At 34.8% G+C, this 21,380-nt stretch overlaps 1 protein-coding gene across 1 annotated transcript in view; it reads right to left on the bottom strand.

Moving 5' to 3' along the window:
- The window catches only part of LOC149797264 (excitatory amino acid transporter-like), a 46,347-nt gene that overhangs the window by 15,145 nt on the left and 9,822 nt on the right, over positions 1-21,380 (bottom strand). The window contains exons 3-7 of the mRNA XM_089961967.1: positions 17,088-17,292; positions 16,038-16,303; positions 11,624-11,750; positions 4,893-5,126; positions 200-394 (exon numbers count right to left, since the gene is read on the bottom strand). Coding sequence (XP_089818093.1) covers positions 200-394; positions 4,893-5,126; positions 11,624-11,750; positions 16,038-16,303; positions 17,088-17,292 — 1,027 coding nt within the window. The remainder of the gene's footprint in view (positions 1-199; positions 395-4,892; positions 5,127-11,623; positions 11,751-16,037; positions 16,304-17,087; positions 17,293-21,380) is intronic.

Genomic DNA, 21,380 nt, shown 5'->3' with positions numbered 1-21,380 from the left:
ATAGATGCTTATGAGTTGAGTACACATGCAAACTGCACAGATCCAGATCTGGGTCTATGCAGTTTGTTAGGAGTAACCAGGAAAAGAACATACAACATAGACCCTGATTTGCCAGTGTATTATGTGATGAAAGATCAGGGTCTATGTTGTATGGAGTTTGATACAACTTATAAGCAAGTCTAGGCAGTACTAAATTTACCTGACAGTGACAAGCTGTCCAAAAGTCAACTCTATTCCATTCATTTGAGCAATGAAGATTGGAGCCACTGCTTCATACAGAGCTGTACCATCCATGTTGATAGTAGCACCAAGGGGAAGCACAAATCTAGTAACACGCTTATCTATGCCTAGATTCTCCTCCAGGCATCGAAATGTTACTGGTAAAGTGGCTGAGCTGCAAAAGAAACATTAGAAACTAACAATTTTATACAACAATTTAGCACTACATAATAATTACCACCATATAGCAGATTGACTTTATGAGTAAACAGGTATATGATTTGGAAGCATTTTATCTTGCTTACAATAGACTTGAGATATGATATTTAACTCCATAAATCTTGTTGTTTTCTTAAAAAAAATTGATAAATGACTAAGCTGATATTACTTAAACTCTATCGGCTGAGTCATACCAAAGACTTATAAAAATGGTACTAACCGCTGCCTCACTAGGTACTCAGTATTAAGAAGTTAGTGTTAGGACTGGTTGGCCTGGTGTCAGGATAATGTGATAGGGTGGGACATCATGCTACATGTCTGAGGCATGATGCCCCAATGCTAGGCATCTCTATAATCTGCCACACTGCAGACATCGTAGCAATATGACTGAAAAGTTTTTAAAGCTACGTTAAAAATCCCAATCACATACATTCACTTAAACTCTATGACAAAGTTTCATCAAATATTTGAATACTGAGTACTAAAATGTGACTATGATTTATGTTACGTCTAAGCTAACAAATGATAAACCATGTTAAGGAGGGCAATGTTACCCAATATACTTGCTACTTGTTAAGATGCACCAACATACAAAGTTTCATCAGTGGAATATGTGAAAAAATGCAAATGTCACACAATAATGAAAATTAGGTCACACTGACCTAGTATTTGCTTGGATGAGTTACACTTATCAAGATTCATATAACAATGTTCATGAGAGTAGGTAAAATAGGGTTCAGGATATCAGTGGTGTAATGAATGGATAAAAAACAAGTCAGTCAAGTGTGAAAATTAGGTAACACTGACCAACATTTGAAATGAAATGGGTGAGTTACTCTACTTGAGATGCATATACAGACTAACTTTTATGAGTATAGGTGATTAAGATCAAATAAACTTAGGGTGTATAGAATGGTTTGCTGAAAATACAAAGGTGAATCAAGTCTGAAAATTGGGACAAAGTTACCTAATTTTAAAATGGTTGAGTTATTTTTGTTAAGATGCAGCCACATGCCTTTTTTTATAAATGTAGATGAAATAGGGTTCCAAATATCTGGATTTAACAAATATAAACTGAAAATACAAAATTCACTCAAGTATGAAAATAAGTTCACAATGACCTAGTTCTGTAATGGCTGATTTACTCTCAGCGCCATGCACCTACACACCAATTTTGACCTTTATTGGTGAGGAGATGAAAAAGGACAGATGCTACCAATAATAATTTCTTGTGTTTCCTTGAGCATCCTTTATAGACAGATTTCACAGCAGCATTAAACACCAGTAGCAGGCCCAAAAATCTAAGTCAGAATGACTTTTTTATTGATTGTATAGCTTAAGAAAACAATTGTTGTGGTGGTTTCTGTTGTTGGGTTGTTTTTTGGTGGTTTGTGGGGGTTGTATCTTCATCCATGCTTCATTATATCTCTGCATCATCTATCAAATACTGAAAGACCTTCATCCCAGGATGCTTTCTGTCAAAGTTGGTTAAAATCTTTTGAGCAGCATTTCTGAGATAAAGTTGTTGAAATGTTTCTCAATTTTTACCAATGGCAGCCCCACTTGATTGTGGATCAGCATGTCTTGTAAATGCTTTAAAGCCTTTTGTGTGATGGTTCATTCCAACAAATTTGGTCAAAATTCTACTGATTAGTTTTTGAGAAATAGACATTTAAAGGTTTTTCCAATTTTCCTCACAGTAGTCATATTTGATGGAGGATTTGTCTCATTTATATCAAAATGAAAGCTCTTAATACCAGATTGCTCTTTTCAGATTTGGTTCAGTACTATCATGTACAGTGGTTTCTGAGAAGAAAACATTTAAACATTTTTATACTTTTAGTATAACAGCAGCCATACATGATGTCAAATTGGAATAATTTGCACCAGTTTGAGAAGCCTATATCCCATGATGCTTTCTGTTGAATTTCATCAGATTCTTTAACCGGAATTTTAAATTTACTTATTTTTTATAGCAATTGTGGCCAAATTTTAAGGTGAATTGGCACCATTTGTACAAATCTGAAATCTCTTGCATGCAGGGTGCTTTCTGGTTAAATTTGATAAAATTCGTTGAATGGTATTTGAGACAAAGTTATTTAATTTTTCTTGTATTTCTAGTAATGGTGGTGATACTGGATGACAAATCAGCATCAACTCTGAATGGCCTGGGAAATTATGTACAAAGCTGTCAGTGGTATATAGGAAGTTTCTAACAACAAATGGGAATGGAAGACTCAGATAAACCATGCCATTAGACTACTTGGTGTTACCACCAGGGTGAGGTAAAAATATGTGAACAAAATTATCAAACATAACTCAAAAAAAAATGACTGATTTTTAAAAAATTTATCAAAAATAACCCACTAAAAAATCTGCCAAACATGACTGATTTTAAAATATCTGCGAAATGTGAATGATTTCATTCAGGAAACCAATTTTTCTTAGGATGGTTCTGAAAGAGTAAAACAAACTTAGCAAATGCAACATCATTTTCATTTGGCAAGTACTCAAAACATTTCAGTTATATCTATATGTGGTAATTCCGAAGTACAAATGCAGGAGGTTTGTGAGTCCAATGTGGGAGATTTATTATCAACATACTGATGTATGCCATAAAAAATTTAATATCTAAATTTTAAAATCAGTCAAAATATTTAAGTTGAAGAAAGAAAAGAAAAAAAATTACAATTTTTTCCCAGCACTTTATGGAAGAAGATAGTAGTTTATTATGAAATCAATAAGAAACTATGTGTCCATGTTTTGAATGCAGTCCAATATCACTAGGCATAAAAAGCCATAATTAAACAATGAGATTTTGTTTCTTTAGAATCTTTAACTGCAGATCATTTACCCAAACTACCTGTCAAATTATATTTATTAAACACATTTAATTTAAAAAGCAGAATGGAATCAATGGCTACACAGAATGGGATCAATGTCTACACAGAATAGAATCAATGTCAACACAGAATGTAATCAATGTCTACATAGAATGTAATCAATGTCTACACAGGTAATTAGTGTAACTCCTTATGGTGGCTGTACAATATGTTTTGGAAAGGAAAACAACTCTTTAGAATAGTATAAATTGTTCTGCAAAGGGAAACAACTCAAATTAATAATTTGGCAAGAAATCTTCAAAAAACCTCTGGCAAATTCTTATAATCTTTGCATTAAGAAACAATTAATGTTTTTAATATGCATAAAACCATTGAGAAAGTAGAACACTTACTGTTCTGCCTACCCAATTATCTATCTATCATAAATTAATAACAGTAAACTAAAGAACAAAAGCAACAAATTTATAAGCCATTAGCAAAGCTGGGAAATCTCTTAATGGTCGAGGTATACAATTGTAAAGTTTTCATGCTTTCTGTGAACTTTGGTCAAATTCTGCTAAGCATTTTCTAAGAAGTAATTTAAAGGTTTTTTTAAATTTTTAAAATCGTAAAGCCCCTTGTGCCATGATGTTTTCTGGCAAGTTTGGTAAACATCTGTTGAAGGTTTTATTGTTTTATAAAAAGAAATAACTTAAAGGGTTTCTTAGTTTTAGTAATGATGGATATACTTGACAGTGGACTGGCATCATTAGTAAACAACTGAAAGCTTTCTATACAAGGATGCTCTCTGTAAAATTTTGTCAAATTCTGTGGGGTTCTTTATGTTGATTCCAGGATGCCTTTTGTCAAATTTTGTCAAATTCTGTGGGGTTCTTTTTGTTGAGAAGTTGTTTAGTACTGGAAGTCTTATCTGAAGCTACATCAGCATCATTTGAAAAATAAACCTGAAAGACCTTGATTCCAGGATGCTTTTTGTCAAATTTAGTCAAATTCTTTTAACTGATGTTTGAGAAGTAATTTCAAGGGTTTTCTTTTTTTAGTAACATTAGCCATATCTGATGGCAGATTAGCATCATTTGCACAAAATTAAGACCCTCTATGCCAGAAGGCTTTCAATTAAATTTGGTGAAAATCCACTGTGTAGGTTTTGAGAAGAAGTTTCTTAAAGATGTTTTAATGTTAGTAACAATGGCCATATTTGAGGATGGATAGTATGTCTGCCAAGTCTGGTTTAAACTGGTCATTTGGTTTTTGAGAAAAGGTTGAAAATTTTGATGGACACAGCAGACAACACACAATGGACATGGAACCATAACATAAGCTCAGTTGGTAAGCTAGAAATAGGCCATTTAGTTTTCAACTTCAAAGACTGTGTTGTGAACCGATTTTCCGAGAGACTCCTGGAAAGACCTACAGATATCACATGTACGGTTTTGCCTATGTCATCTGTTGCAATATGTTTCGTTTATTATATATGTTACTATATAAATTTTGCCCTACTCCATGTAAGACAATTTATTTTGATGATCACTATCAAACCAATGAGATGACAAGTTGACATGTATGGACTGTTATGCCAGTCCTGTATGACTAATTCAGCGATACACTAACCTTGATGCGGTTGCCAAAGCAGTCAGCCAGGCCTGGAAAACCCCCTGGAAAAGCCTGAGTGGGTTTTTACGGCAGATGATGAAGTATATCAGTGGGAGAGTGATACCAGCGTGTATGACGAGACCTGTGATGACCGTGATGATGTAGAGGCCAAGGCGCTGAGCAACTTCAGATGGATCTTCTAGTTCCAACACCTTACCAGCAATTAAAAACATGATACCAAATGGAGAATACCTGTAACACATGGAAAAACTCTTTGACTGACTGACTGTTTGTTTCAATACTTGCTACCAACTCCAATTTATGCAGACCACTTCAAGACATTAAAAGAATTCTGCAGAATGCTATTATTGACTCTATAAGTGAAATCCATGGCCAGACAGCTTAAGGCAATCAGTTTTCTCACTGCAAGCACTTTGCTTATGTGGCACTGGGTGAACCGAACACAGTTCTTTTAAATAACTTAAGATGGAAATAAACCACTGTCTGGTAATGCTGTATGGTAAAGAAACCTGTGTACATTTTCATTCAGGTATAATGCATAACCATTAAGTACAAATAATTCTATGACACACATATATTCATGAAGATAAACTGAGGGATTCATATTTTGAATATTTGAGTGCTTTTGTTACTGACATAAGTTATAACTAAAGTTTCTTTCATTGCTTGGCATGGCAACTCCATATGCTTTTTATTGCATAGTCCCTTTTTAATCCATAGGCAATAACCAAAATTGCATTAGTTATATTATGTGGCTTTTCACTTAGACTGCATACTTCAGTATTAGTTAATAAAATTTTACCAAATGCCACTATTACTACAATTTTTATATATTTGACCTTTGCCCCTTGCCAGGGACCCATGGAAGGGGCCAAGAAATGTGCACCCTACTGGATGGTTATCACATGAGGAACCCGAGTAAAAAATTTGGTGAATTTCCCTCAAGGAGGGGATAGTGTTACTTACAAATGGACAAACAGAGGGTATGACAATAATCCCGATTATAGCACATGCATTCATGAGTATCCTCTAATTCTACATTAAGTTCTATTTCTTTGTCACTTTGACATGTACACTCATGAACCTTCATGAGTGTACTCATCTTTAATGGCACCACATACTGCTTTCACACCATCCTTCTTTTCTTGATTGTACTGGGTTGAATTATGTGCAAAATGAGAAGCTAAGAAGTTAGGAAGCTGTCCACTTTATAGGACCAGTTTTCAGCTTAAGAAGCATGTGAAATAAAAATATGTAATTTTTTTTCTTTATCTGTATTATCTGATAGAATTGTTTTGATATATTGGATGTTCCAGTATTTACTCTAAATTTTACAGATAGTTAAACCTACCGTATGTCATGTTATTGGATGTACTATAGTCTGTTTTCAAGTTAGCTGTTTCATAAATGAATAGACAAATTAAACATGTTTGTACACTGCATGTACTAAAGGAGGAGAAAATGTTTGAGTTCTTATAACTGTGAGTTTTTCTTGTTCAATACAGATTCATGTATGAACCTGGTTAATGTAATACTAATCACATACAATAGTTCTGATAGAATTATTTAATATGTAATGAAGCAACTTCACATGCATGCATGTGTAATGTAGATCTCTGCATTTGAACTTCACCATTTCTCATGGCTCTAGTCATTATATGTTTAGCTGATTCTGGATAGGGATTCATGGAACTCTGTGGGGTTTTGTATAACATGTGTGCTGCTGTCAATGCTGACAGACTGGAATGGACTGACCATGTGTGGTGGCTCTTAGACCATTCAGCGAGAGTGGTGAAACTGAAAATGCTTCATAATCATCAACTGGATGCCGTGAGTTAGATATACTCTGTTGTTCAGTCAATATTAAATATTGCTATAAGAGCCAAAAAAACTATTCCATACAACTATATGAGTGCAGGTCAAATCAATGATATATCCAACTTGTGGATGAAACATTCACATTTTTATAAAAATTCTATGCTTTAATCACCCATGGTGACAGAATTATACCTTATTTATAGTTGTGTAAATCCTATACTTTGATACTCTTGGTGGTAGATGAGACATTGTTCACTTTTGTGTTTAAATTTTAAACATTGATACCCATGCAGAGAGATCCATATATCAATCATATTATTTACAAGTTTTATACATTGATACTTGTTTAATTACTCATTTAAGTTATGTGTTATGATTTGGAACGATACCATTTCTTTAGATCACATTTTTATATCAGTGTGCATCATTCTGTAAAAATGATTGTTGCACTTTATGTGCACAAGTCTGGTATTAGATTCATTCATCATTTCAATTACATTATAAATAAATATCTTATTCATGAAATCATTTTGTGTCTTTGCTAAAATCTAATCCCAGCCCAGATCACCCTGTTACAATGTGCGATAATCTCAGAAATAATGAAATAAATGTAATGAAAATTCTGCAGAATGCCACGTCTAGATAATATTCCAAATACCCAATAAAGTCACTTGAGTATGCAGATTAGGTCACCATGACCTCCTTTTGCCTGCAATGAACATTACCATCGATTATGAATACACCCCTCAAGTTTCATTACTGTACATGTAATTAGTGTCTGAGAAGTTGATCTCATTGCAAAGACTTGATGTTGATTTGTACATGAAAATACAAAACTGTCTAAACTGGGATAACTATAAAAACCTGGCATAATGACAAGTATGCAAAAAGTTGTCAAGTGTTACTTTTAATGGACCATCCCATGACCCTACTTGTAAAATTGTTCAGGAAATAGAGGTTAATGCAATCATTCACCTGAATGCCAGAGATGTTACATTACCTGGAATACCATATAAAAAGTGACACTCATGGACTACAAATCTAAACAAAAATGGCAATTTCTGAGGTGTCTTGGCTTACAGTGAACATTTGTACATTGAAAATTCCAAATAAAAATGTGTGTTCTGCTGCAATCAGTTTTCTCATCCACATCTTTGCAATGATGTAAGGGCCCCAAGTGGCTGAGTGATCTAAAGCACTCTCCGTTACGGATCACTGCCATCTCACCTCTGTCTGTGTGGGTTCGAGTCTCGGATTTGGCCAATGTGGGTATGTGAGAAAGTTTGCCAGTAGCTTCTCATGGGTCGGTGGTTCTTTCCAGGGTTTTCCCAGGTTCTTCCTCCATCATTAATACTGGCCGTTATGAATAGCCTATCATGTGCTGATAAATGGCGTTAAACCCTACAACAACAGCAACAACGACGTATCTCCAAAATACCCCATTCACCACCACCACTCCTCAAAAATGCTTGTAACAAAACAAAAATATTGAGAATACCAATGCCAATGCATACATTAATTCTTATCAGAGTGTAAATAGAGATTTTCCATGTCCATGAAGAAAATGAGCCATGGGGTTAGAATGCCAGAGTTGTGACCAAAATGTTCCAAGTTTGAAGCCTACCAATGGATAAGCCTAAATACACTAACATTAAACCAAACCCATACCAGAAAAACCTTTAAGAAATTTGGATAAATATGAAGTCATCTATCAAACCTCCAACAGCTGGGTCAGTCTAAAGTGTTTTATGAAACAGACTGAACTGGATTCATGAAACAACTGTAGTTTGTGAAAAGAATGAATAATACAAGTTTCATTACATACATCAATGTACACATGATGTTAAGTCCCAAATCAACATCATTGTTCAAATTTCATGTTTAGCTCCTGAGTTCCAAACACCCTAGAGCAAACAGGCCAGGCAGTGATACAACTTTCCAAGTAAAGGACTCAGGCTTTCACTCTATAATGCAACCATGGGAAATATTGGCACCACCAACATGAAAGCTTTCAAAACTGACATAAATATTTCTTAGAAGCAAATGATCTAAAAGTAGGAAATATAAAACTATAATAAAAAACTTCAATAATTTTTTTATTAAGTTTCAAGTATCAGGTAACTTGTCATTGTCTAAGATATGACATCAAAGTTTCAAGTATCATGTATCTTGTCATTGTCTAAGATATGACATCAAAGTTTCAAGCACATATCAAATTTGCAGTTTCAATACTGGAATTTTTATCAATTCAAGCCAAGAGGTGACAAAGTGTAGTATATTTTGTCACAAGTTGTGACATTATCTCATCACTGCATGACAAGGACCACAAGCCTCATCAACAATATGTACATTACTTGTGACATTGTCTTGTCACCACATGACCAGGACCACAAGCCTCATCATCAAGTACATTACTTGCAACATTGTCTCATTATAACATGACAAGGACCACAAGCCTTGTCAACTACTTTACTTGTGACATTATCTCATTACAACATGACAAGGACCACAAGCCTCATCAACAATATGTACATTACTTGTGACATTGTCTCATTATAACATGACAAGGACCACAAGCCTCATCAACAATATGTACATTACTTGTGACATTGTCTCATTATAACATGACAAGGACCACAAGCCTCATCAACAATATGTACATTACTTGTGACATTGTCTTGTCACCACATGACCAGGACCACAAGCCTCATCATCAAGTACATTACTTGCAACTTTGTCTCATTATCACATGACAAGGACCACAAGCCTCATCAACTACATTACTTTTGACATTGGGGCCCCAAGTGGCCAATTGGTCTAAAGTGCTCTCCATTATGGATCAATGCCATCTCATCTCTGTCTGCATGGGTTCGAGTCTCAGATTCGGACAATGTGGGTATGTGAGAAAGCCTGCCAGTAGCTTCTTGTGGGTTGGTGGTTCTTTCCAGGGGTTTTCCTGGGTTCTTCCTCCACCGTTAATACTGGCCGCCATGTATAGTCTTCTAGTGATTAAAAATGGCGTTAAACCCTACAACAACAACAGCAACAACTTGTGACATTGTCTCATTACAACATGACAAGGACCACAAGCCTCATCAACAATATGTAATTTATTTGAGACATTGTCTCATCACCACATGACAAGGACCACATACCTCATCAACAATATGTACATTACTTGTGACATTGTCTCATCACCACATGACAAGGACCACATACCTCATCAACAATATGTAATTTGTTTGAGACATTGTCTCATTACCACATGACAAGGACCACATACCTCATCAACAATATGTACATTACTTGTGACATTGTCTCATCACCACATGACAAGGACCACATACCTCATCAATAATATGTATATTATTTGTGACATTGTCTCATCACCACATGACAAGGACCACAGACCTCATCAACAATATGTACATTACTTGTGAAATTGTCTTATTACCACATGACAATGACCATTAGCATCACCAACAATAAGTGCACCGCATACAGGGGCTAGTTACAATTCTGATAGGCTAATAAATTGATAGCTGAAAACAAAATGAGCTAGAAGTTTCTTCCTAGTAATTTATACGTATTCAAAATAGCTTAAATTTGGTGGTTGAAAATTTTACAACTATCAAAATGATGCTGGTACTGAAAAAGTTAATTTCAAGCCCTGCACATGACCAGGAACACAAACTTCATCAACAACAAGTGCCTAACTTGTGAAATATTTGTGAGATATTTGTGTCAGTCTCAGTATTACTTTACAAGAACCACAGATGACATCAACAACAAAGTATATTACTTGTGACATTGTCTCAATACTACATGACAAGGACCACACACTTCATCAACAAGTATATTAATTGTGACATTTTCTCATTGCTACATTACAAAGATCAGAGACCTCATCAACAATAAAGTATATTACTTCTGACACTGTCTCATTACTACATGACAAGAACCACAGACCTCATCAACAATAAAGTATATTACTTCTGACACTGTCTCATTACTACATGACAAGAACCACAGACCTCATCAACAATAAAGTACTTACATGTGACACTGGTGGCCAAGTGGTCTAAAGCACTCTCCGTTACGGATCACTGCCATCTCACCTCTGTCTACGTGGGTTTGAGTCTTGGATTCAGCTAATGTGGGTATATGAGAAAACTTGCCAGTAGCTTCTCGTGGTTTGGTGGTTCTTTCTGGGGTTTTCCCAGTTTCTTCCCCCACCATTAATACTGGCTGCTATGTAAAGCCTATTGTGTGCTGAAAAACGGTGTTAAACCCTATAACAACAGCAACAACTTGTGACATTGTCTTATTACTACATGACAAGGAACATAGACCTCACCACCAATAAAGTATATTACTGGTGACATTGTCTCATTACTACATGACAAGGTACATAGACCTCATCAACTATTGAGATATTGTCTCCTTACCACATGACAAGTACCGCAAACTTCATGACAATATTGTTCAAGTACATCAATAAACTATTGAGATATTATCTCCTTACCACATGACAAGTACCACAAACTTCATGACAATATCGTTCAAGTACATCAATAAACTATTGAGATATTATCTCCTTACCACATGACAAGTACCACAAGCTTCATGACAATATCATTCAAGTACATCAATAAACTATTGAGATATTGTCTCCTTACCACATGACAAGTACCACAAGCTTCATGACAATATCATTCAAGTACATCTATAAACTATTGAGATATTGTCTCCATACCACATGACAAGTACCACAAGCTTCATGACAATATCATTCAAGTACATCAATAAACTATTGAGATATTGTCTCCTTACCACATGACAAGTACCACAAGCTTCATGACAATATCATTCAAGTACATATATAAACTATTGAGATATTGTCTCCTTACCACATGACAAGTACCACAAGCTTCATGACAATATCATTCAAGATGTTGAAGAACTTGACCATGACCTGACCCTCAGGTCCCATCTGCCCAAGGATGATGGCAAATCCCACACAGAAAGTGATCAGCCCTGAAAATAAAAAATCCCATTAAACAACAAGTGTAAACAATGGATTTATCCACATGCTTTTCAATTAAGAGGTGGGGATCATGTAATCTTGTCTGTTCAAACATGTGTGCAGGCATGATCAGTAATATCAGGCAATTCCTCTTATACTGTCCAATATATAGATTTCATACTGTCCAGGATATAGGCTTCATACCATCCAAGACATAGACTACATATTGTTACAGATATATGCTTCATCCTGTCCAACATATAGAATTCACACTATCCTGTATATTGGCTTCATACCATAAAAGATTTAGACTTCATAATGCCCAACATATAGGCTTCATACTGTGCAATATATAGGTTTCACACTTTCCTAGATATAGGCTTTATATTGTCCAAGATATAGGCTTCATACTGTCCAAGATATAGATTTCATACTTTCCTTGCTATATGTTTCATACTGTCCTATATATAGGCTTCATACTGTCCAATATATTTGACTTCATAATGTCCAACATGTAGGTTTCATACTGTCCAAGATATAGGCTTCATACCATCCTAGATATAGACTTCATATGTCCAAGAATAGACTTCATACCATCCTAGATATAGACTTCAAATCTAAAGATATGATTAAAGGTGGTTTGTAGATGTAAATTTCAATCCAGCAACTTGAGTGAATGCTAGGGAGTGGGCGAGAGATTTTGCATAAACTTGAAATAACTCCAAAATTATGGAATCAGTATGTCTGAGAACAGGTGTATGTGATCTCTAGACCAAGTATCAACACTTCTGATAAAAGGATTGAAAGATAATCATGTGTTTTGTCCTGGAGGCATAGTTTTGGTCCTTGTATAATTACCCATACACTTCTGGTCTCTCACCCCAAAGATAAGGCAAATATATACAAAAGATATTGTCTCCAAGGTCCATCCTTATCCTCAAACAATTAATGCCTTAGTCAAAACTTTGAAACTACTGAGATCCCCACCCTATGGCTAAGTATAATATTAAATGAGCATGGAAAGATGAATTCAGATATGTAGCTAAAAGTAGGGCATAGATGGTTAGGTGTGTACATGAATACATAATTTACAAAAATGCATTAGTTAGTTTTGAACAAAATGCTTAAGGAAAAATTCAAAATTAAGATAAGAATGGATACACCATGCTAGGCTATATGATTCATATTTTGTTGTCTTTGAATAGTATTAACTGGAAATTAGAAAGTATATTAAACAAAAACACAAAATTGTTCACACAAACAAATCAACAAAACCTGTACAGGAAACTAGAAGATCAGGAACCTTTTAAAATTTTGATATCATTTGAAATGCAAAATTCTGTTGTTCAGCCTGTCATTGAAAAGAAATGCTTAAATTTTTAAAAAATTGGCAGTGACTAAAGAAAGATTTCACAGAAATGAAAAAAAATGTATCATTCGATCATGATGATACCACACTTAACATGAAATTAATACAAATAACAAAGTACGGTACACACTATAGTACTTTTGTTTCCATCACTGCTATTTTTGTATTAAATACATTGGCTAAAATTTATCTCAGCATAGTATAACTTACATGCTTGTCTATAAGTCTGCATAATGTGCCAGGAGATCAGGGTCTACATTATGTGTTCTGTAAACAGACCCAGGCTGCAGGAACATTATTAGATCTGGGTCTATGAAGTCTGTAGCTAACATTCAATCATATACAGTAGCCAATCCAATTTCCATCTTTGATGCTCATAAAATTATATAAAGTTGATACGTTAAACATTTCATGTTATATTTTTTGTCATTTCACAGGTATTTAACCTTCTCTGCAGCTTAGGATCATTCACTAAATCCCATCAAATTAGAAATTTGCTCAGATAAAGATTATAACAAAGAAACAATGCTGCATTTGGCTGAAATTAAAAGAATACATTTTATATTTCTGAAATTTTTGTAAGGCTGAGCAATTTTAACATTAGCTTTGTATAAAGAGTCTTGATGACTGACAGACACAGACTAATTCTTTAAAGATGAGTAAATTTGCAAAACACAATCTCAAGCTATTAAGATGAGTCTTAAACATGAAGACAAATATTCATGCCTTTTTGGGTGCATCAAACAGCTTTATCAACCAAATTTAGGATGCACTTGATTATTTGGGTCTGTTTGAATGTTTTCACAATAATTAAGTACTGAAACATGCACTAAACATCTGAAACCTGAACTAACATGGCATAGTTTATATTGATCAAACATGCCATCATTCAACATTGTGTTCACAAATGAAGAGGAAGTTGAAAACTTTGAAATAATTGCTTAAAATTAAATTGTTTTGCATATTTGTAATGCATTTAAGAGTTTAAAAATGTTGGTATGCATTTTTAGTTAATTTGTTTGCATAAAATATGCAAATATGCAGCTTATCTGGAGCTATGATGCTGATAAGAAATTGGATGTTCTGACATTCAGTGGCCAAAACTCAACTAACTGAAGAACACCAACAATCAAATGCAGGTGAGGTTTCACAACCTGTGCACAAAATTTGCTTGAAAAAAAGGAAAGATTAATCAAGTCAAAGTAGAACCTGTATTGAAAGACCACAATTCTGCCTAAAAATAATGGTCTCTCAAAACAGGTGGTCTCTCATAACAGGTCACAACATTATATAATCAATAAATCAGTGCATGGTGATCCTGTTATCTCAAAACAGGTGGTCTCTCATAACAGTGGTCTCTCAAGATGGGTTTTACTGTATATGGAAATGGTCTTGCCTATTCCCCTGACACAGGGGTACATAACAATCAAGGACAGGAGTTACTAGGGTCAGAGCAAGGGTAGAAGTGAACAGATATGAAAGGGTAGAGCTCCCTGATTCTACAGTCTAGGTATGATAGCTATGTCTTACAGGGATTGGGATGATTATGATCATATACAAAATCGTCAACCAAAATTTGAAAAGGATTTTTAAATGACCTTGACCTTGCATATGGGTCAGAGCAAATATGGGGATGCAGGGATATAAAGTCATGGAGCTCCCTGATTCTGTAGTCCAAGTATGAAACTATCCCTCCCTAAATCTGGGAATTTGGGACTTGAAACCAAATAGAAAAACAATTAACTGAAAGCTCAACTATGATTTTGCAGCAGCTTTTCCTATCCTGAGGATAACAGGGTGGGTTGGGAGTGCATGGATATGAAATTAGGTGGAGTTTCTGAATAATAGAGTTCAAGTATGACATCAATCCCTCCCAAGGTTTAGGACATATGGCCAGTGAAAAAAAAACATTAACCAAGACCATCACTAATGTGGAGGTCGCCAATACCTGTGGTGGCAGAATGAATGACACCTGGGTCTCACCAATGCTACAAAAGGCAACACAAAAAGTGGGCGAGTCTGACAATAAGGGGCCAAAGTTCTGCTAAATGATGAGGTAGAAAGCAGAAAATCAAACTCAGCCAATATGTCATCAACATAAAATTGAGTACCAAATTTAGTCCACATCCCATAAAAATAAAGGGACTCTATGTGAAGAAAAGAAAATCGGTGAGTCAATCAGGGACCATAACTCCTCATAACGTTCATTAGGAATGCTGAACATTGAACCAAGCAACACCAACAATCAAACTCAGCAAAGGCTTCAGCAAGCAGCCTCTAAATTAGTATCAGTATTCCAACTGACTTCTAATCATATAATATGTGTCAATCATTACACAGTGTGTTTAATTTATGACAGAGAATCTGTTTATTGACAGCAACTTAAATATGTTTTTGCTTTCAGTGGAAATTCCTGTCCATGATCATAATCGTGATTAAACAAAATTTAACAATTATTCATATGCCTTGTTTTTGTTGTTGAGTGTTTAACACCATTTTTCAGCACATGGCAGTCAGTATAACTGGTGGATGAAAAAGTCATAGGAAAACCCCAATTGAAATGGTCCAAATCATGGGAAGCTACTGGCAAGCTTTCTCAAATACCCACATAGGCTGAACATTTCCACTCTGTAGTAAACCAAGAATAACCACATGACCTATTTATCTTCAATTGTTTTGGACAATAGTTTCCATGTTTATTTTGGTCACAACCTCATTCTCAGACCCATATGTATATTCATGCCTTTCGTTAGCTGATAATTTAAAAACTTAATTTTCTGCATTCACAATCTGCATAAACAAAATAACAAGCCATCAACATAATATGGCCACCCTTGTTAACATGATAATGAATGAGCAATATGACTGGATAATGACATCATCAACAAACCAATGAGCATTTAAATTAAAGTTTTATCAAGCTACATACCTAACACATTAATTCCATCAGAATATGGGAAGTACCGAATTTCCTTAATTTCCTCTCTTTCAATAATAAATTTAGTCATGTTTCTGGGCACAGCTGTTGTTGCTAGTATTTGATTGGTCATAGTGATATTGGCTAGGCTCCCAATGGTGCTATTGATATCTTCCACAGGCACGTAAATTATCTGTTTCCTGGGTATTGTCACATTCTTGTATGCTGTCTTCTCATGTTGGAAACATGCCTGGACTATGTTGTCTGGGAATATGTTTCTGTGGAAAAACAGTGAAACTTCTTAGCATGAAATTTCTTTTTGTCTGAGTTTTAAAAGAAACAAACAGTGATTCTGCCACAGTCAAGTAGCATAGACTATGAGTCAAAATTTTGGCAAGAGATGCTAAAAATGTTTTAAAAAATATTTATTTACATACCTGTGTAAGCCTATTTAATTCTGATACAAATATTAAGCAAGAGTTACTACCCTTGGATAGACCTTGACCATAAATTTTCAGTTAAGATTTACTACATTAATAGATGTAAATTATTACAAATATGCATTGTAACTATCCTTTATAAGTCCCTTTGAAGAACTCTCAGTGTTAGTTTATCATTTAGATCACAGAAGGTGGCAGCAATGGCCTGTATGTCAAGTCAGCACTAATATTACGGTAAACCTTGTGACCTTCACCCTTCAATGGAGTGAACAGGTGGGTCACTGAAAGGATTATTTTTACTGACAAAAATTATACATTAGAAAGGAAAGGTAGTCCTCAGAGATTCAGACAGAAAACACAGAATGAACATTAAAATGTGACCCACATGCATAAGTCCTTAAGCAGTAATGGTGGTATACAGTCAACAGCATCAGGTATCTCTTTAGTGTTAATTCAAGAAAGCAGGTTTATTTAGTTCACTTATGTATGGAAAAGATGCATAGCAATATAAGATACTGTACTGTGGATTGCTGTCAGTGTGTGTGTGTGTGTGTGTGTCTGTGTGTGTGTGTGTGTGTGTGTGTGTGTGTGTGTGTGTGACATAATACATATTGTGAGATACCTTATCAAGTCAAGGAATGCATCAACTGAGGTAAGTTTGCTGGTACTGCCAGTCACTGTCTCATCTTTTAGTACAGGGTCACCAGGGTGGATACAGATGACCAGGATAATGCCCAAAATAATGGCTGCAAATGTCGTGGCAAAATAATAGACAAGTGTCCTTAGTCCCATACGACCGCTGGACTTAGCATCCAGTGCAGAAAGACCTAAAAGAAATGAAAAAAGCAATGAATGAGGAAAGAAATGAAATTGGGGGTAATTTTGTTCTTGTGTCACTTCACAATCTAAAAGGGAAACTGATGGTTTATCAGCAAATGAGCCCTAAAACCCTAACCTCTGACCTCTGACCTGCAGTTAATGAGAGCTCATGTACAGCCCTGCTGAATAAAAGTGCCAAATCAAATGGGAGTCCATGACTGCTTTGTCAAATAGTTACTATTTCAACGCTTGGGAAAAGGATATAATTGGTTTAATGCAGATACTCTGAACAGTGGTATAATAATACTATCCCATAATAGTAGTCATTTAGAAAGTATTAGCTAACAGAGTAAATGTTGCAGGGTTAAAGTTGTTGGAATCCATATGTCTTCAGTTATAAGTCATTTAAAAACATCTCTCATCCTGGCACAGGTTTTCCTTATCCCAAAATATTAGTTTAGTTACAAATATGTTTAGTTTCATTGTCACTTTTACCAACCTATCATGTTTGTATCAACTAAAACCATATGCAGCAAGTTACAAACTAAATCGTGCAACATTGTTACTCAACACCATACTTTGGGTCTCTAAACCAGTACTTCCCAACCTGTGGGCCTCGGATCCCAGAAGACTGGGGTTATTTCAAGGGGTCAGTGAATTCACATACATTCAATCCAAGTCTTACTTCTCCAGCCAGCAACTATTAGCATGTGGGGTCTGCAAATTTGTTTCTAAGCTAAGAAGGGGTCCTCATGCTCAAAATGGTTTACCACGGTTCTAGACAAAACAACTGACCACTGCAAGTTTATCCACTTTACTACTTCTTCCAGGTGATTAAGTGTCACCTGACTTATACAACTTGAAAATCAGTCATTTTACTAAGCAGGCTTATGTAGTATTACAAGTACACATCCTATATAACTACTTCCCAAGCTTTTTGACCTATTTTACTAAAGTCTGATACAAATTCTTTCCAATAATTAATTAATAATAAGGCCATAATTAATATGCATGGTCTTATCCTCATGATTAATTCATTGTGATTCCAAGATCTTGTCTGCATGCTATAAACCTATTTTCCAAGTCACATAAAAATTGGATATGTATAGTCACAAGACATGTAGAGAGAAAAAAAGATTGCAGCCAACCAAATGCAAGATCATCTCATTAATATGCACAAATCTACTAATTATAAAACCTTTCTAATGCAATGATGATATAAGTTTATTTACCAAGATGGAGTAAACTTGTATTACATTTTGACCACCAAAGAAGCAACAAGCTCAGCCAATCTGATACAAGATTACCTGATAAATATCCAAAGGTCTTGTTCATAATCAAACTCATCCAAGATTTTAATGATACAAAACTATTAACAAGTTTGATCAAAATCTCAATAGAAATGCTGTTTGAGTTTGACAAGCAATCCAGTACAAGATCACTTCATCTATATGAGGAGATTTTGCTCATAATCTGATCAGAGATATCAAAAATCTGTTTTGGGTTTTACACTGAGACAAGTTAATCCCAGTCAATGGGTTACATTATTTGTCACCCCACGAGGCATAGCCTCATGTGGAGACAGATAATGTAACCCCATGACTGGGATTTCTTGTCTTGGTACAAACACGAACATAGATTATTTTTCTCACAATTTTTTCAGCTAAATTAAAATAGTCCTGCACCTTTACAATATAGTTAGAAGATTCAAAACACAGTATTCATCAGGTATTATTATTGCTTCTCACTCTATATAAAAGTCATCAGGTTTTGTATTCTTTTTTGAAAATTGAAATAATTATCTAAGCAGAATCTAGCAAAATATGCAATTCTTAGAAGAAGAGAAAAAAATAAAGAAAAAAGTTAAAACTGTTAGAGGCTAGAAGTATTGCACAACATTAATAAGGGTAATTGGGTGACCTGTCAACCATAACTAAAAAAGTTCTACACATAATAAAATAGAAACATAAAACCATTTGATATTACTACTTTATTTTCACATTTAATTGATAGGTATCATTAGAAAATAACAAGAAGTAATTCATATATTTTATACAGGTAACTTTTAACTTTTATTAATTCTAATCTGGAAAAAGGCATACATTACATAACTGGTACAGACTACCATATGTTCTAAGTGTGTAGTGATGGAGGAGATTTCTAATTCATGATAATCTTGGAAATTAATATTTTCTTTCTGGGAAATATGGCAAGTGTTGCTGCTGCTAGTGCAATAATAGGTTACATGGAAATCTTCTTGTGGAATTATAGCATGTGGACTATGAATGAACCACTCTGATTGATAAATACAGGAATTTTCATTTGTTTACAATGTTTGATTCAAATGGTGCTGTTTGGGGGTGTTTGATAAAGTTTGAAAACTGCAGGTTTGATATAACACATTTCTAGCTGTTATGGTCTTTGTAGTAGCTCTTGAGAGAGTTTGCATTTTTTATTTTTATAGTCAGTAATGTGTATAGTCTGTTTGCCTAAAACAGTGTTTTCTGTCATAGTTCAATTTCCACATAGCATTGCAAATTTTATCCTATCTGTAGATCAGCCCATTTTCAGGTCAGCACAGTTAAATGTAGCTAACAGTATCTAATTTGTTTCACATAAAGTAGTTAAAACTAATTAGGTAATTTTAGCTACATTTAATGGCACTGACCTGAAAATGTACTTAGGCCTCCAGATAGGATAAAATTCACCATTCTGTGTGGAACGAATTGTAGTTTCTAGCTCAATACCAGATAGCTTGATTTTGTGGTTTGGGTGTGTCTGTCTGCTTTACATGGTGTGTTCTCAAAGTTGGAGAGACCTTAAGTTGCTATATGGATGTTTTGTGTTATATATCTGTTGTTGCTGTTTGATTTTAGATCAAACAACTCTGTCAGGAACAGCACAAGACAAGGGTTTCTTCTTTTGGAAAGCAGTTCCTAGCACATGGACACCTTGACTCAGATGACCTGACTGAGACAACCAAAATGTGATAAGAAATGAATAGCAAAACAGCCAGATTTCTCTGACACATGGGTGAGAAATAGTTGTTACAGTGCTGACAAACACTGCCAATGAAATAAAAGATTATTTGATTAATATGAGGAGATCTCACAATCATATCAAAGAGATTTTGATGATAAAAAGCCTAAAAGTCTGATTAGATTGTTACTAAGAGACCTAACAAGCACACTCAATCATATGCAAGCACACCTTATAAATATGTACAGGTCTTGCTCATAATAAACTCACCCAACATGCTGAGTTTGATAAAATACTGTTTCATGAGTGGTCAGAATCTCAGCCAATCAGAAACAACATTGCTTCAATAATATTCATAAATCTCACTTCAACAAAAAATTTCATATCATGATGAAAAACTAAATTTGAAAATATCATGTCATAAGGTGGCTTGGTCTGTACAGCATCAAACTTGTAAACCAAGGATTGTTGGTTCAATATTCATACAGGCCTGGCCAGGTCGACTGCCTTGATGTGTCCACAGGAAATTATACTTAGCTATAATGTTTCCAGCATGATACAGCCAGTAATTTTTTGAAAATGTCAACAAAAACCAATCGATGTTGTCATAAATAGATTTGCTAAAGTGCTGAGAAGCTCCACCAATCAGATATAAGATCCTTCAAAAAAAAAACACCACCTGATTAGTATGTGTGGATCTTACTCGTTACTGAAATCATCCAAGGTCATCATGATACAAGCCTATCTTCCAAGTTTTATCAAATTCATATCAGAAATATGACATCCACAGTGGTAACAAGCTCATCTCTTTAGCATGCATGATATTTTGCTCAGTAGGGAACTAATCTGAGATCTTGATGAGATATACCATATTCCAAGTTTGATCAAAATATGATCAAAAATATGGACTACAAATTCAGCCAATCAGATGCATTATTTCTTGATTAATATGCACATATCAAACTCATATATAAGCCCTATATTCCAAGTTTTATCAAAATCACATCTGAATTTTATATTCTCCAGATTGGAAAAAAAATAGCCATTGACAGATTTTGATGGGTGCACCATAAATTTGTCATGTTGACTATAACTGTTGGATTTGTCAGGCCATGAT

Source organism: Sinohyriopsis cumingii, chromosome 6 (assembly GCF_028554795.1).
Source record: "Sinohyriopsis cumingii isolate HCF-2022 chromosome 6, ASM2855479v2, whole genome shotgun sequence".
Lineage (NCBI taxonomy): Eukaryota > Metazoa > Mollusca > Bivalvia > Unionida > Unionidae > Sinohyriopsis > Sinohyriopsis cumingii.
This window is presented reverse-complemented; position numbering and strand designations above follow the sequence as displayed.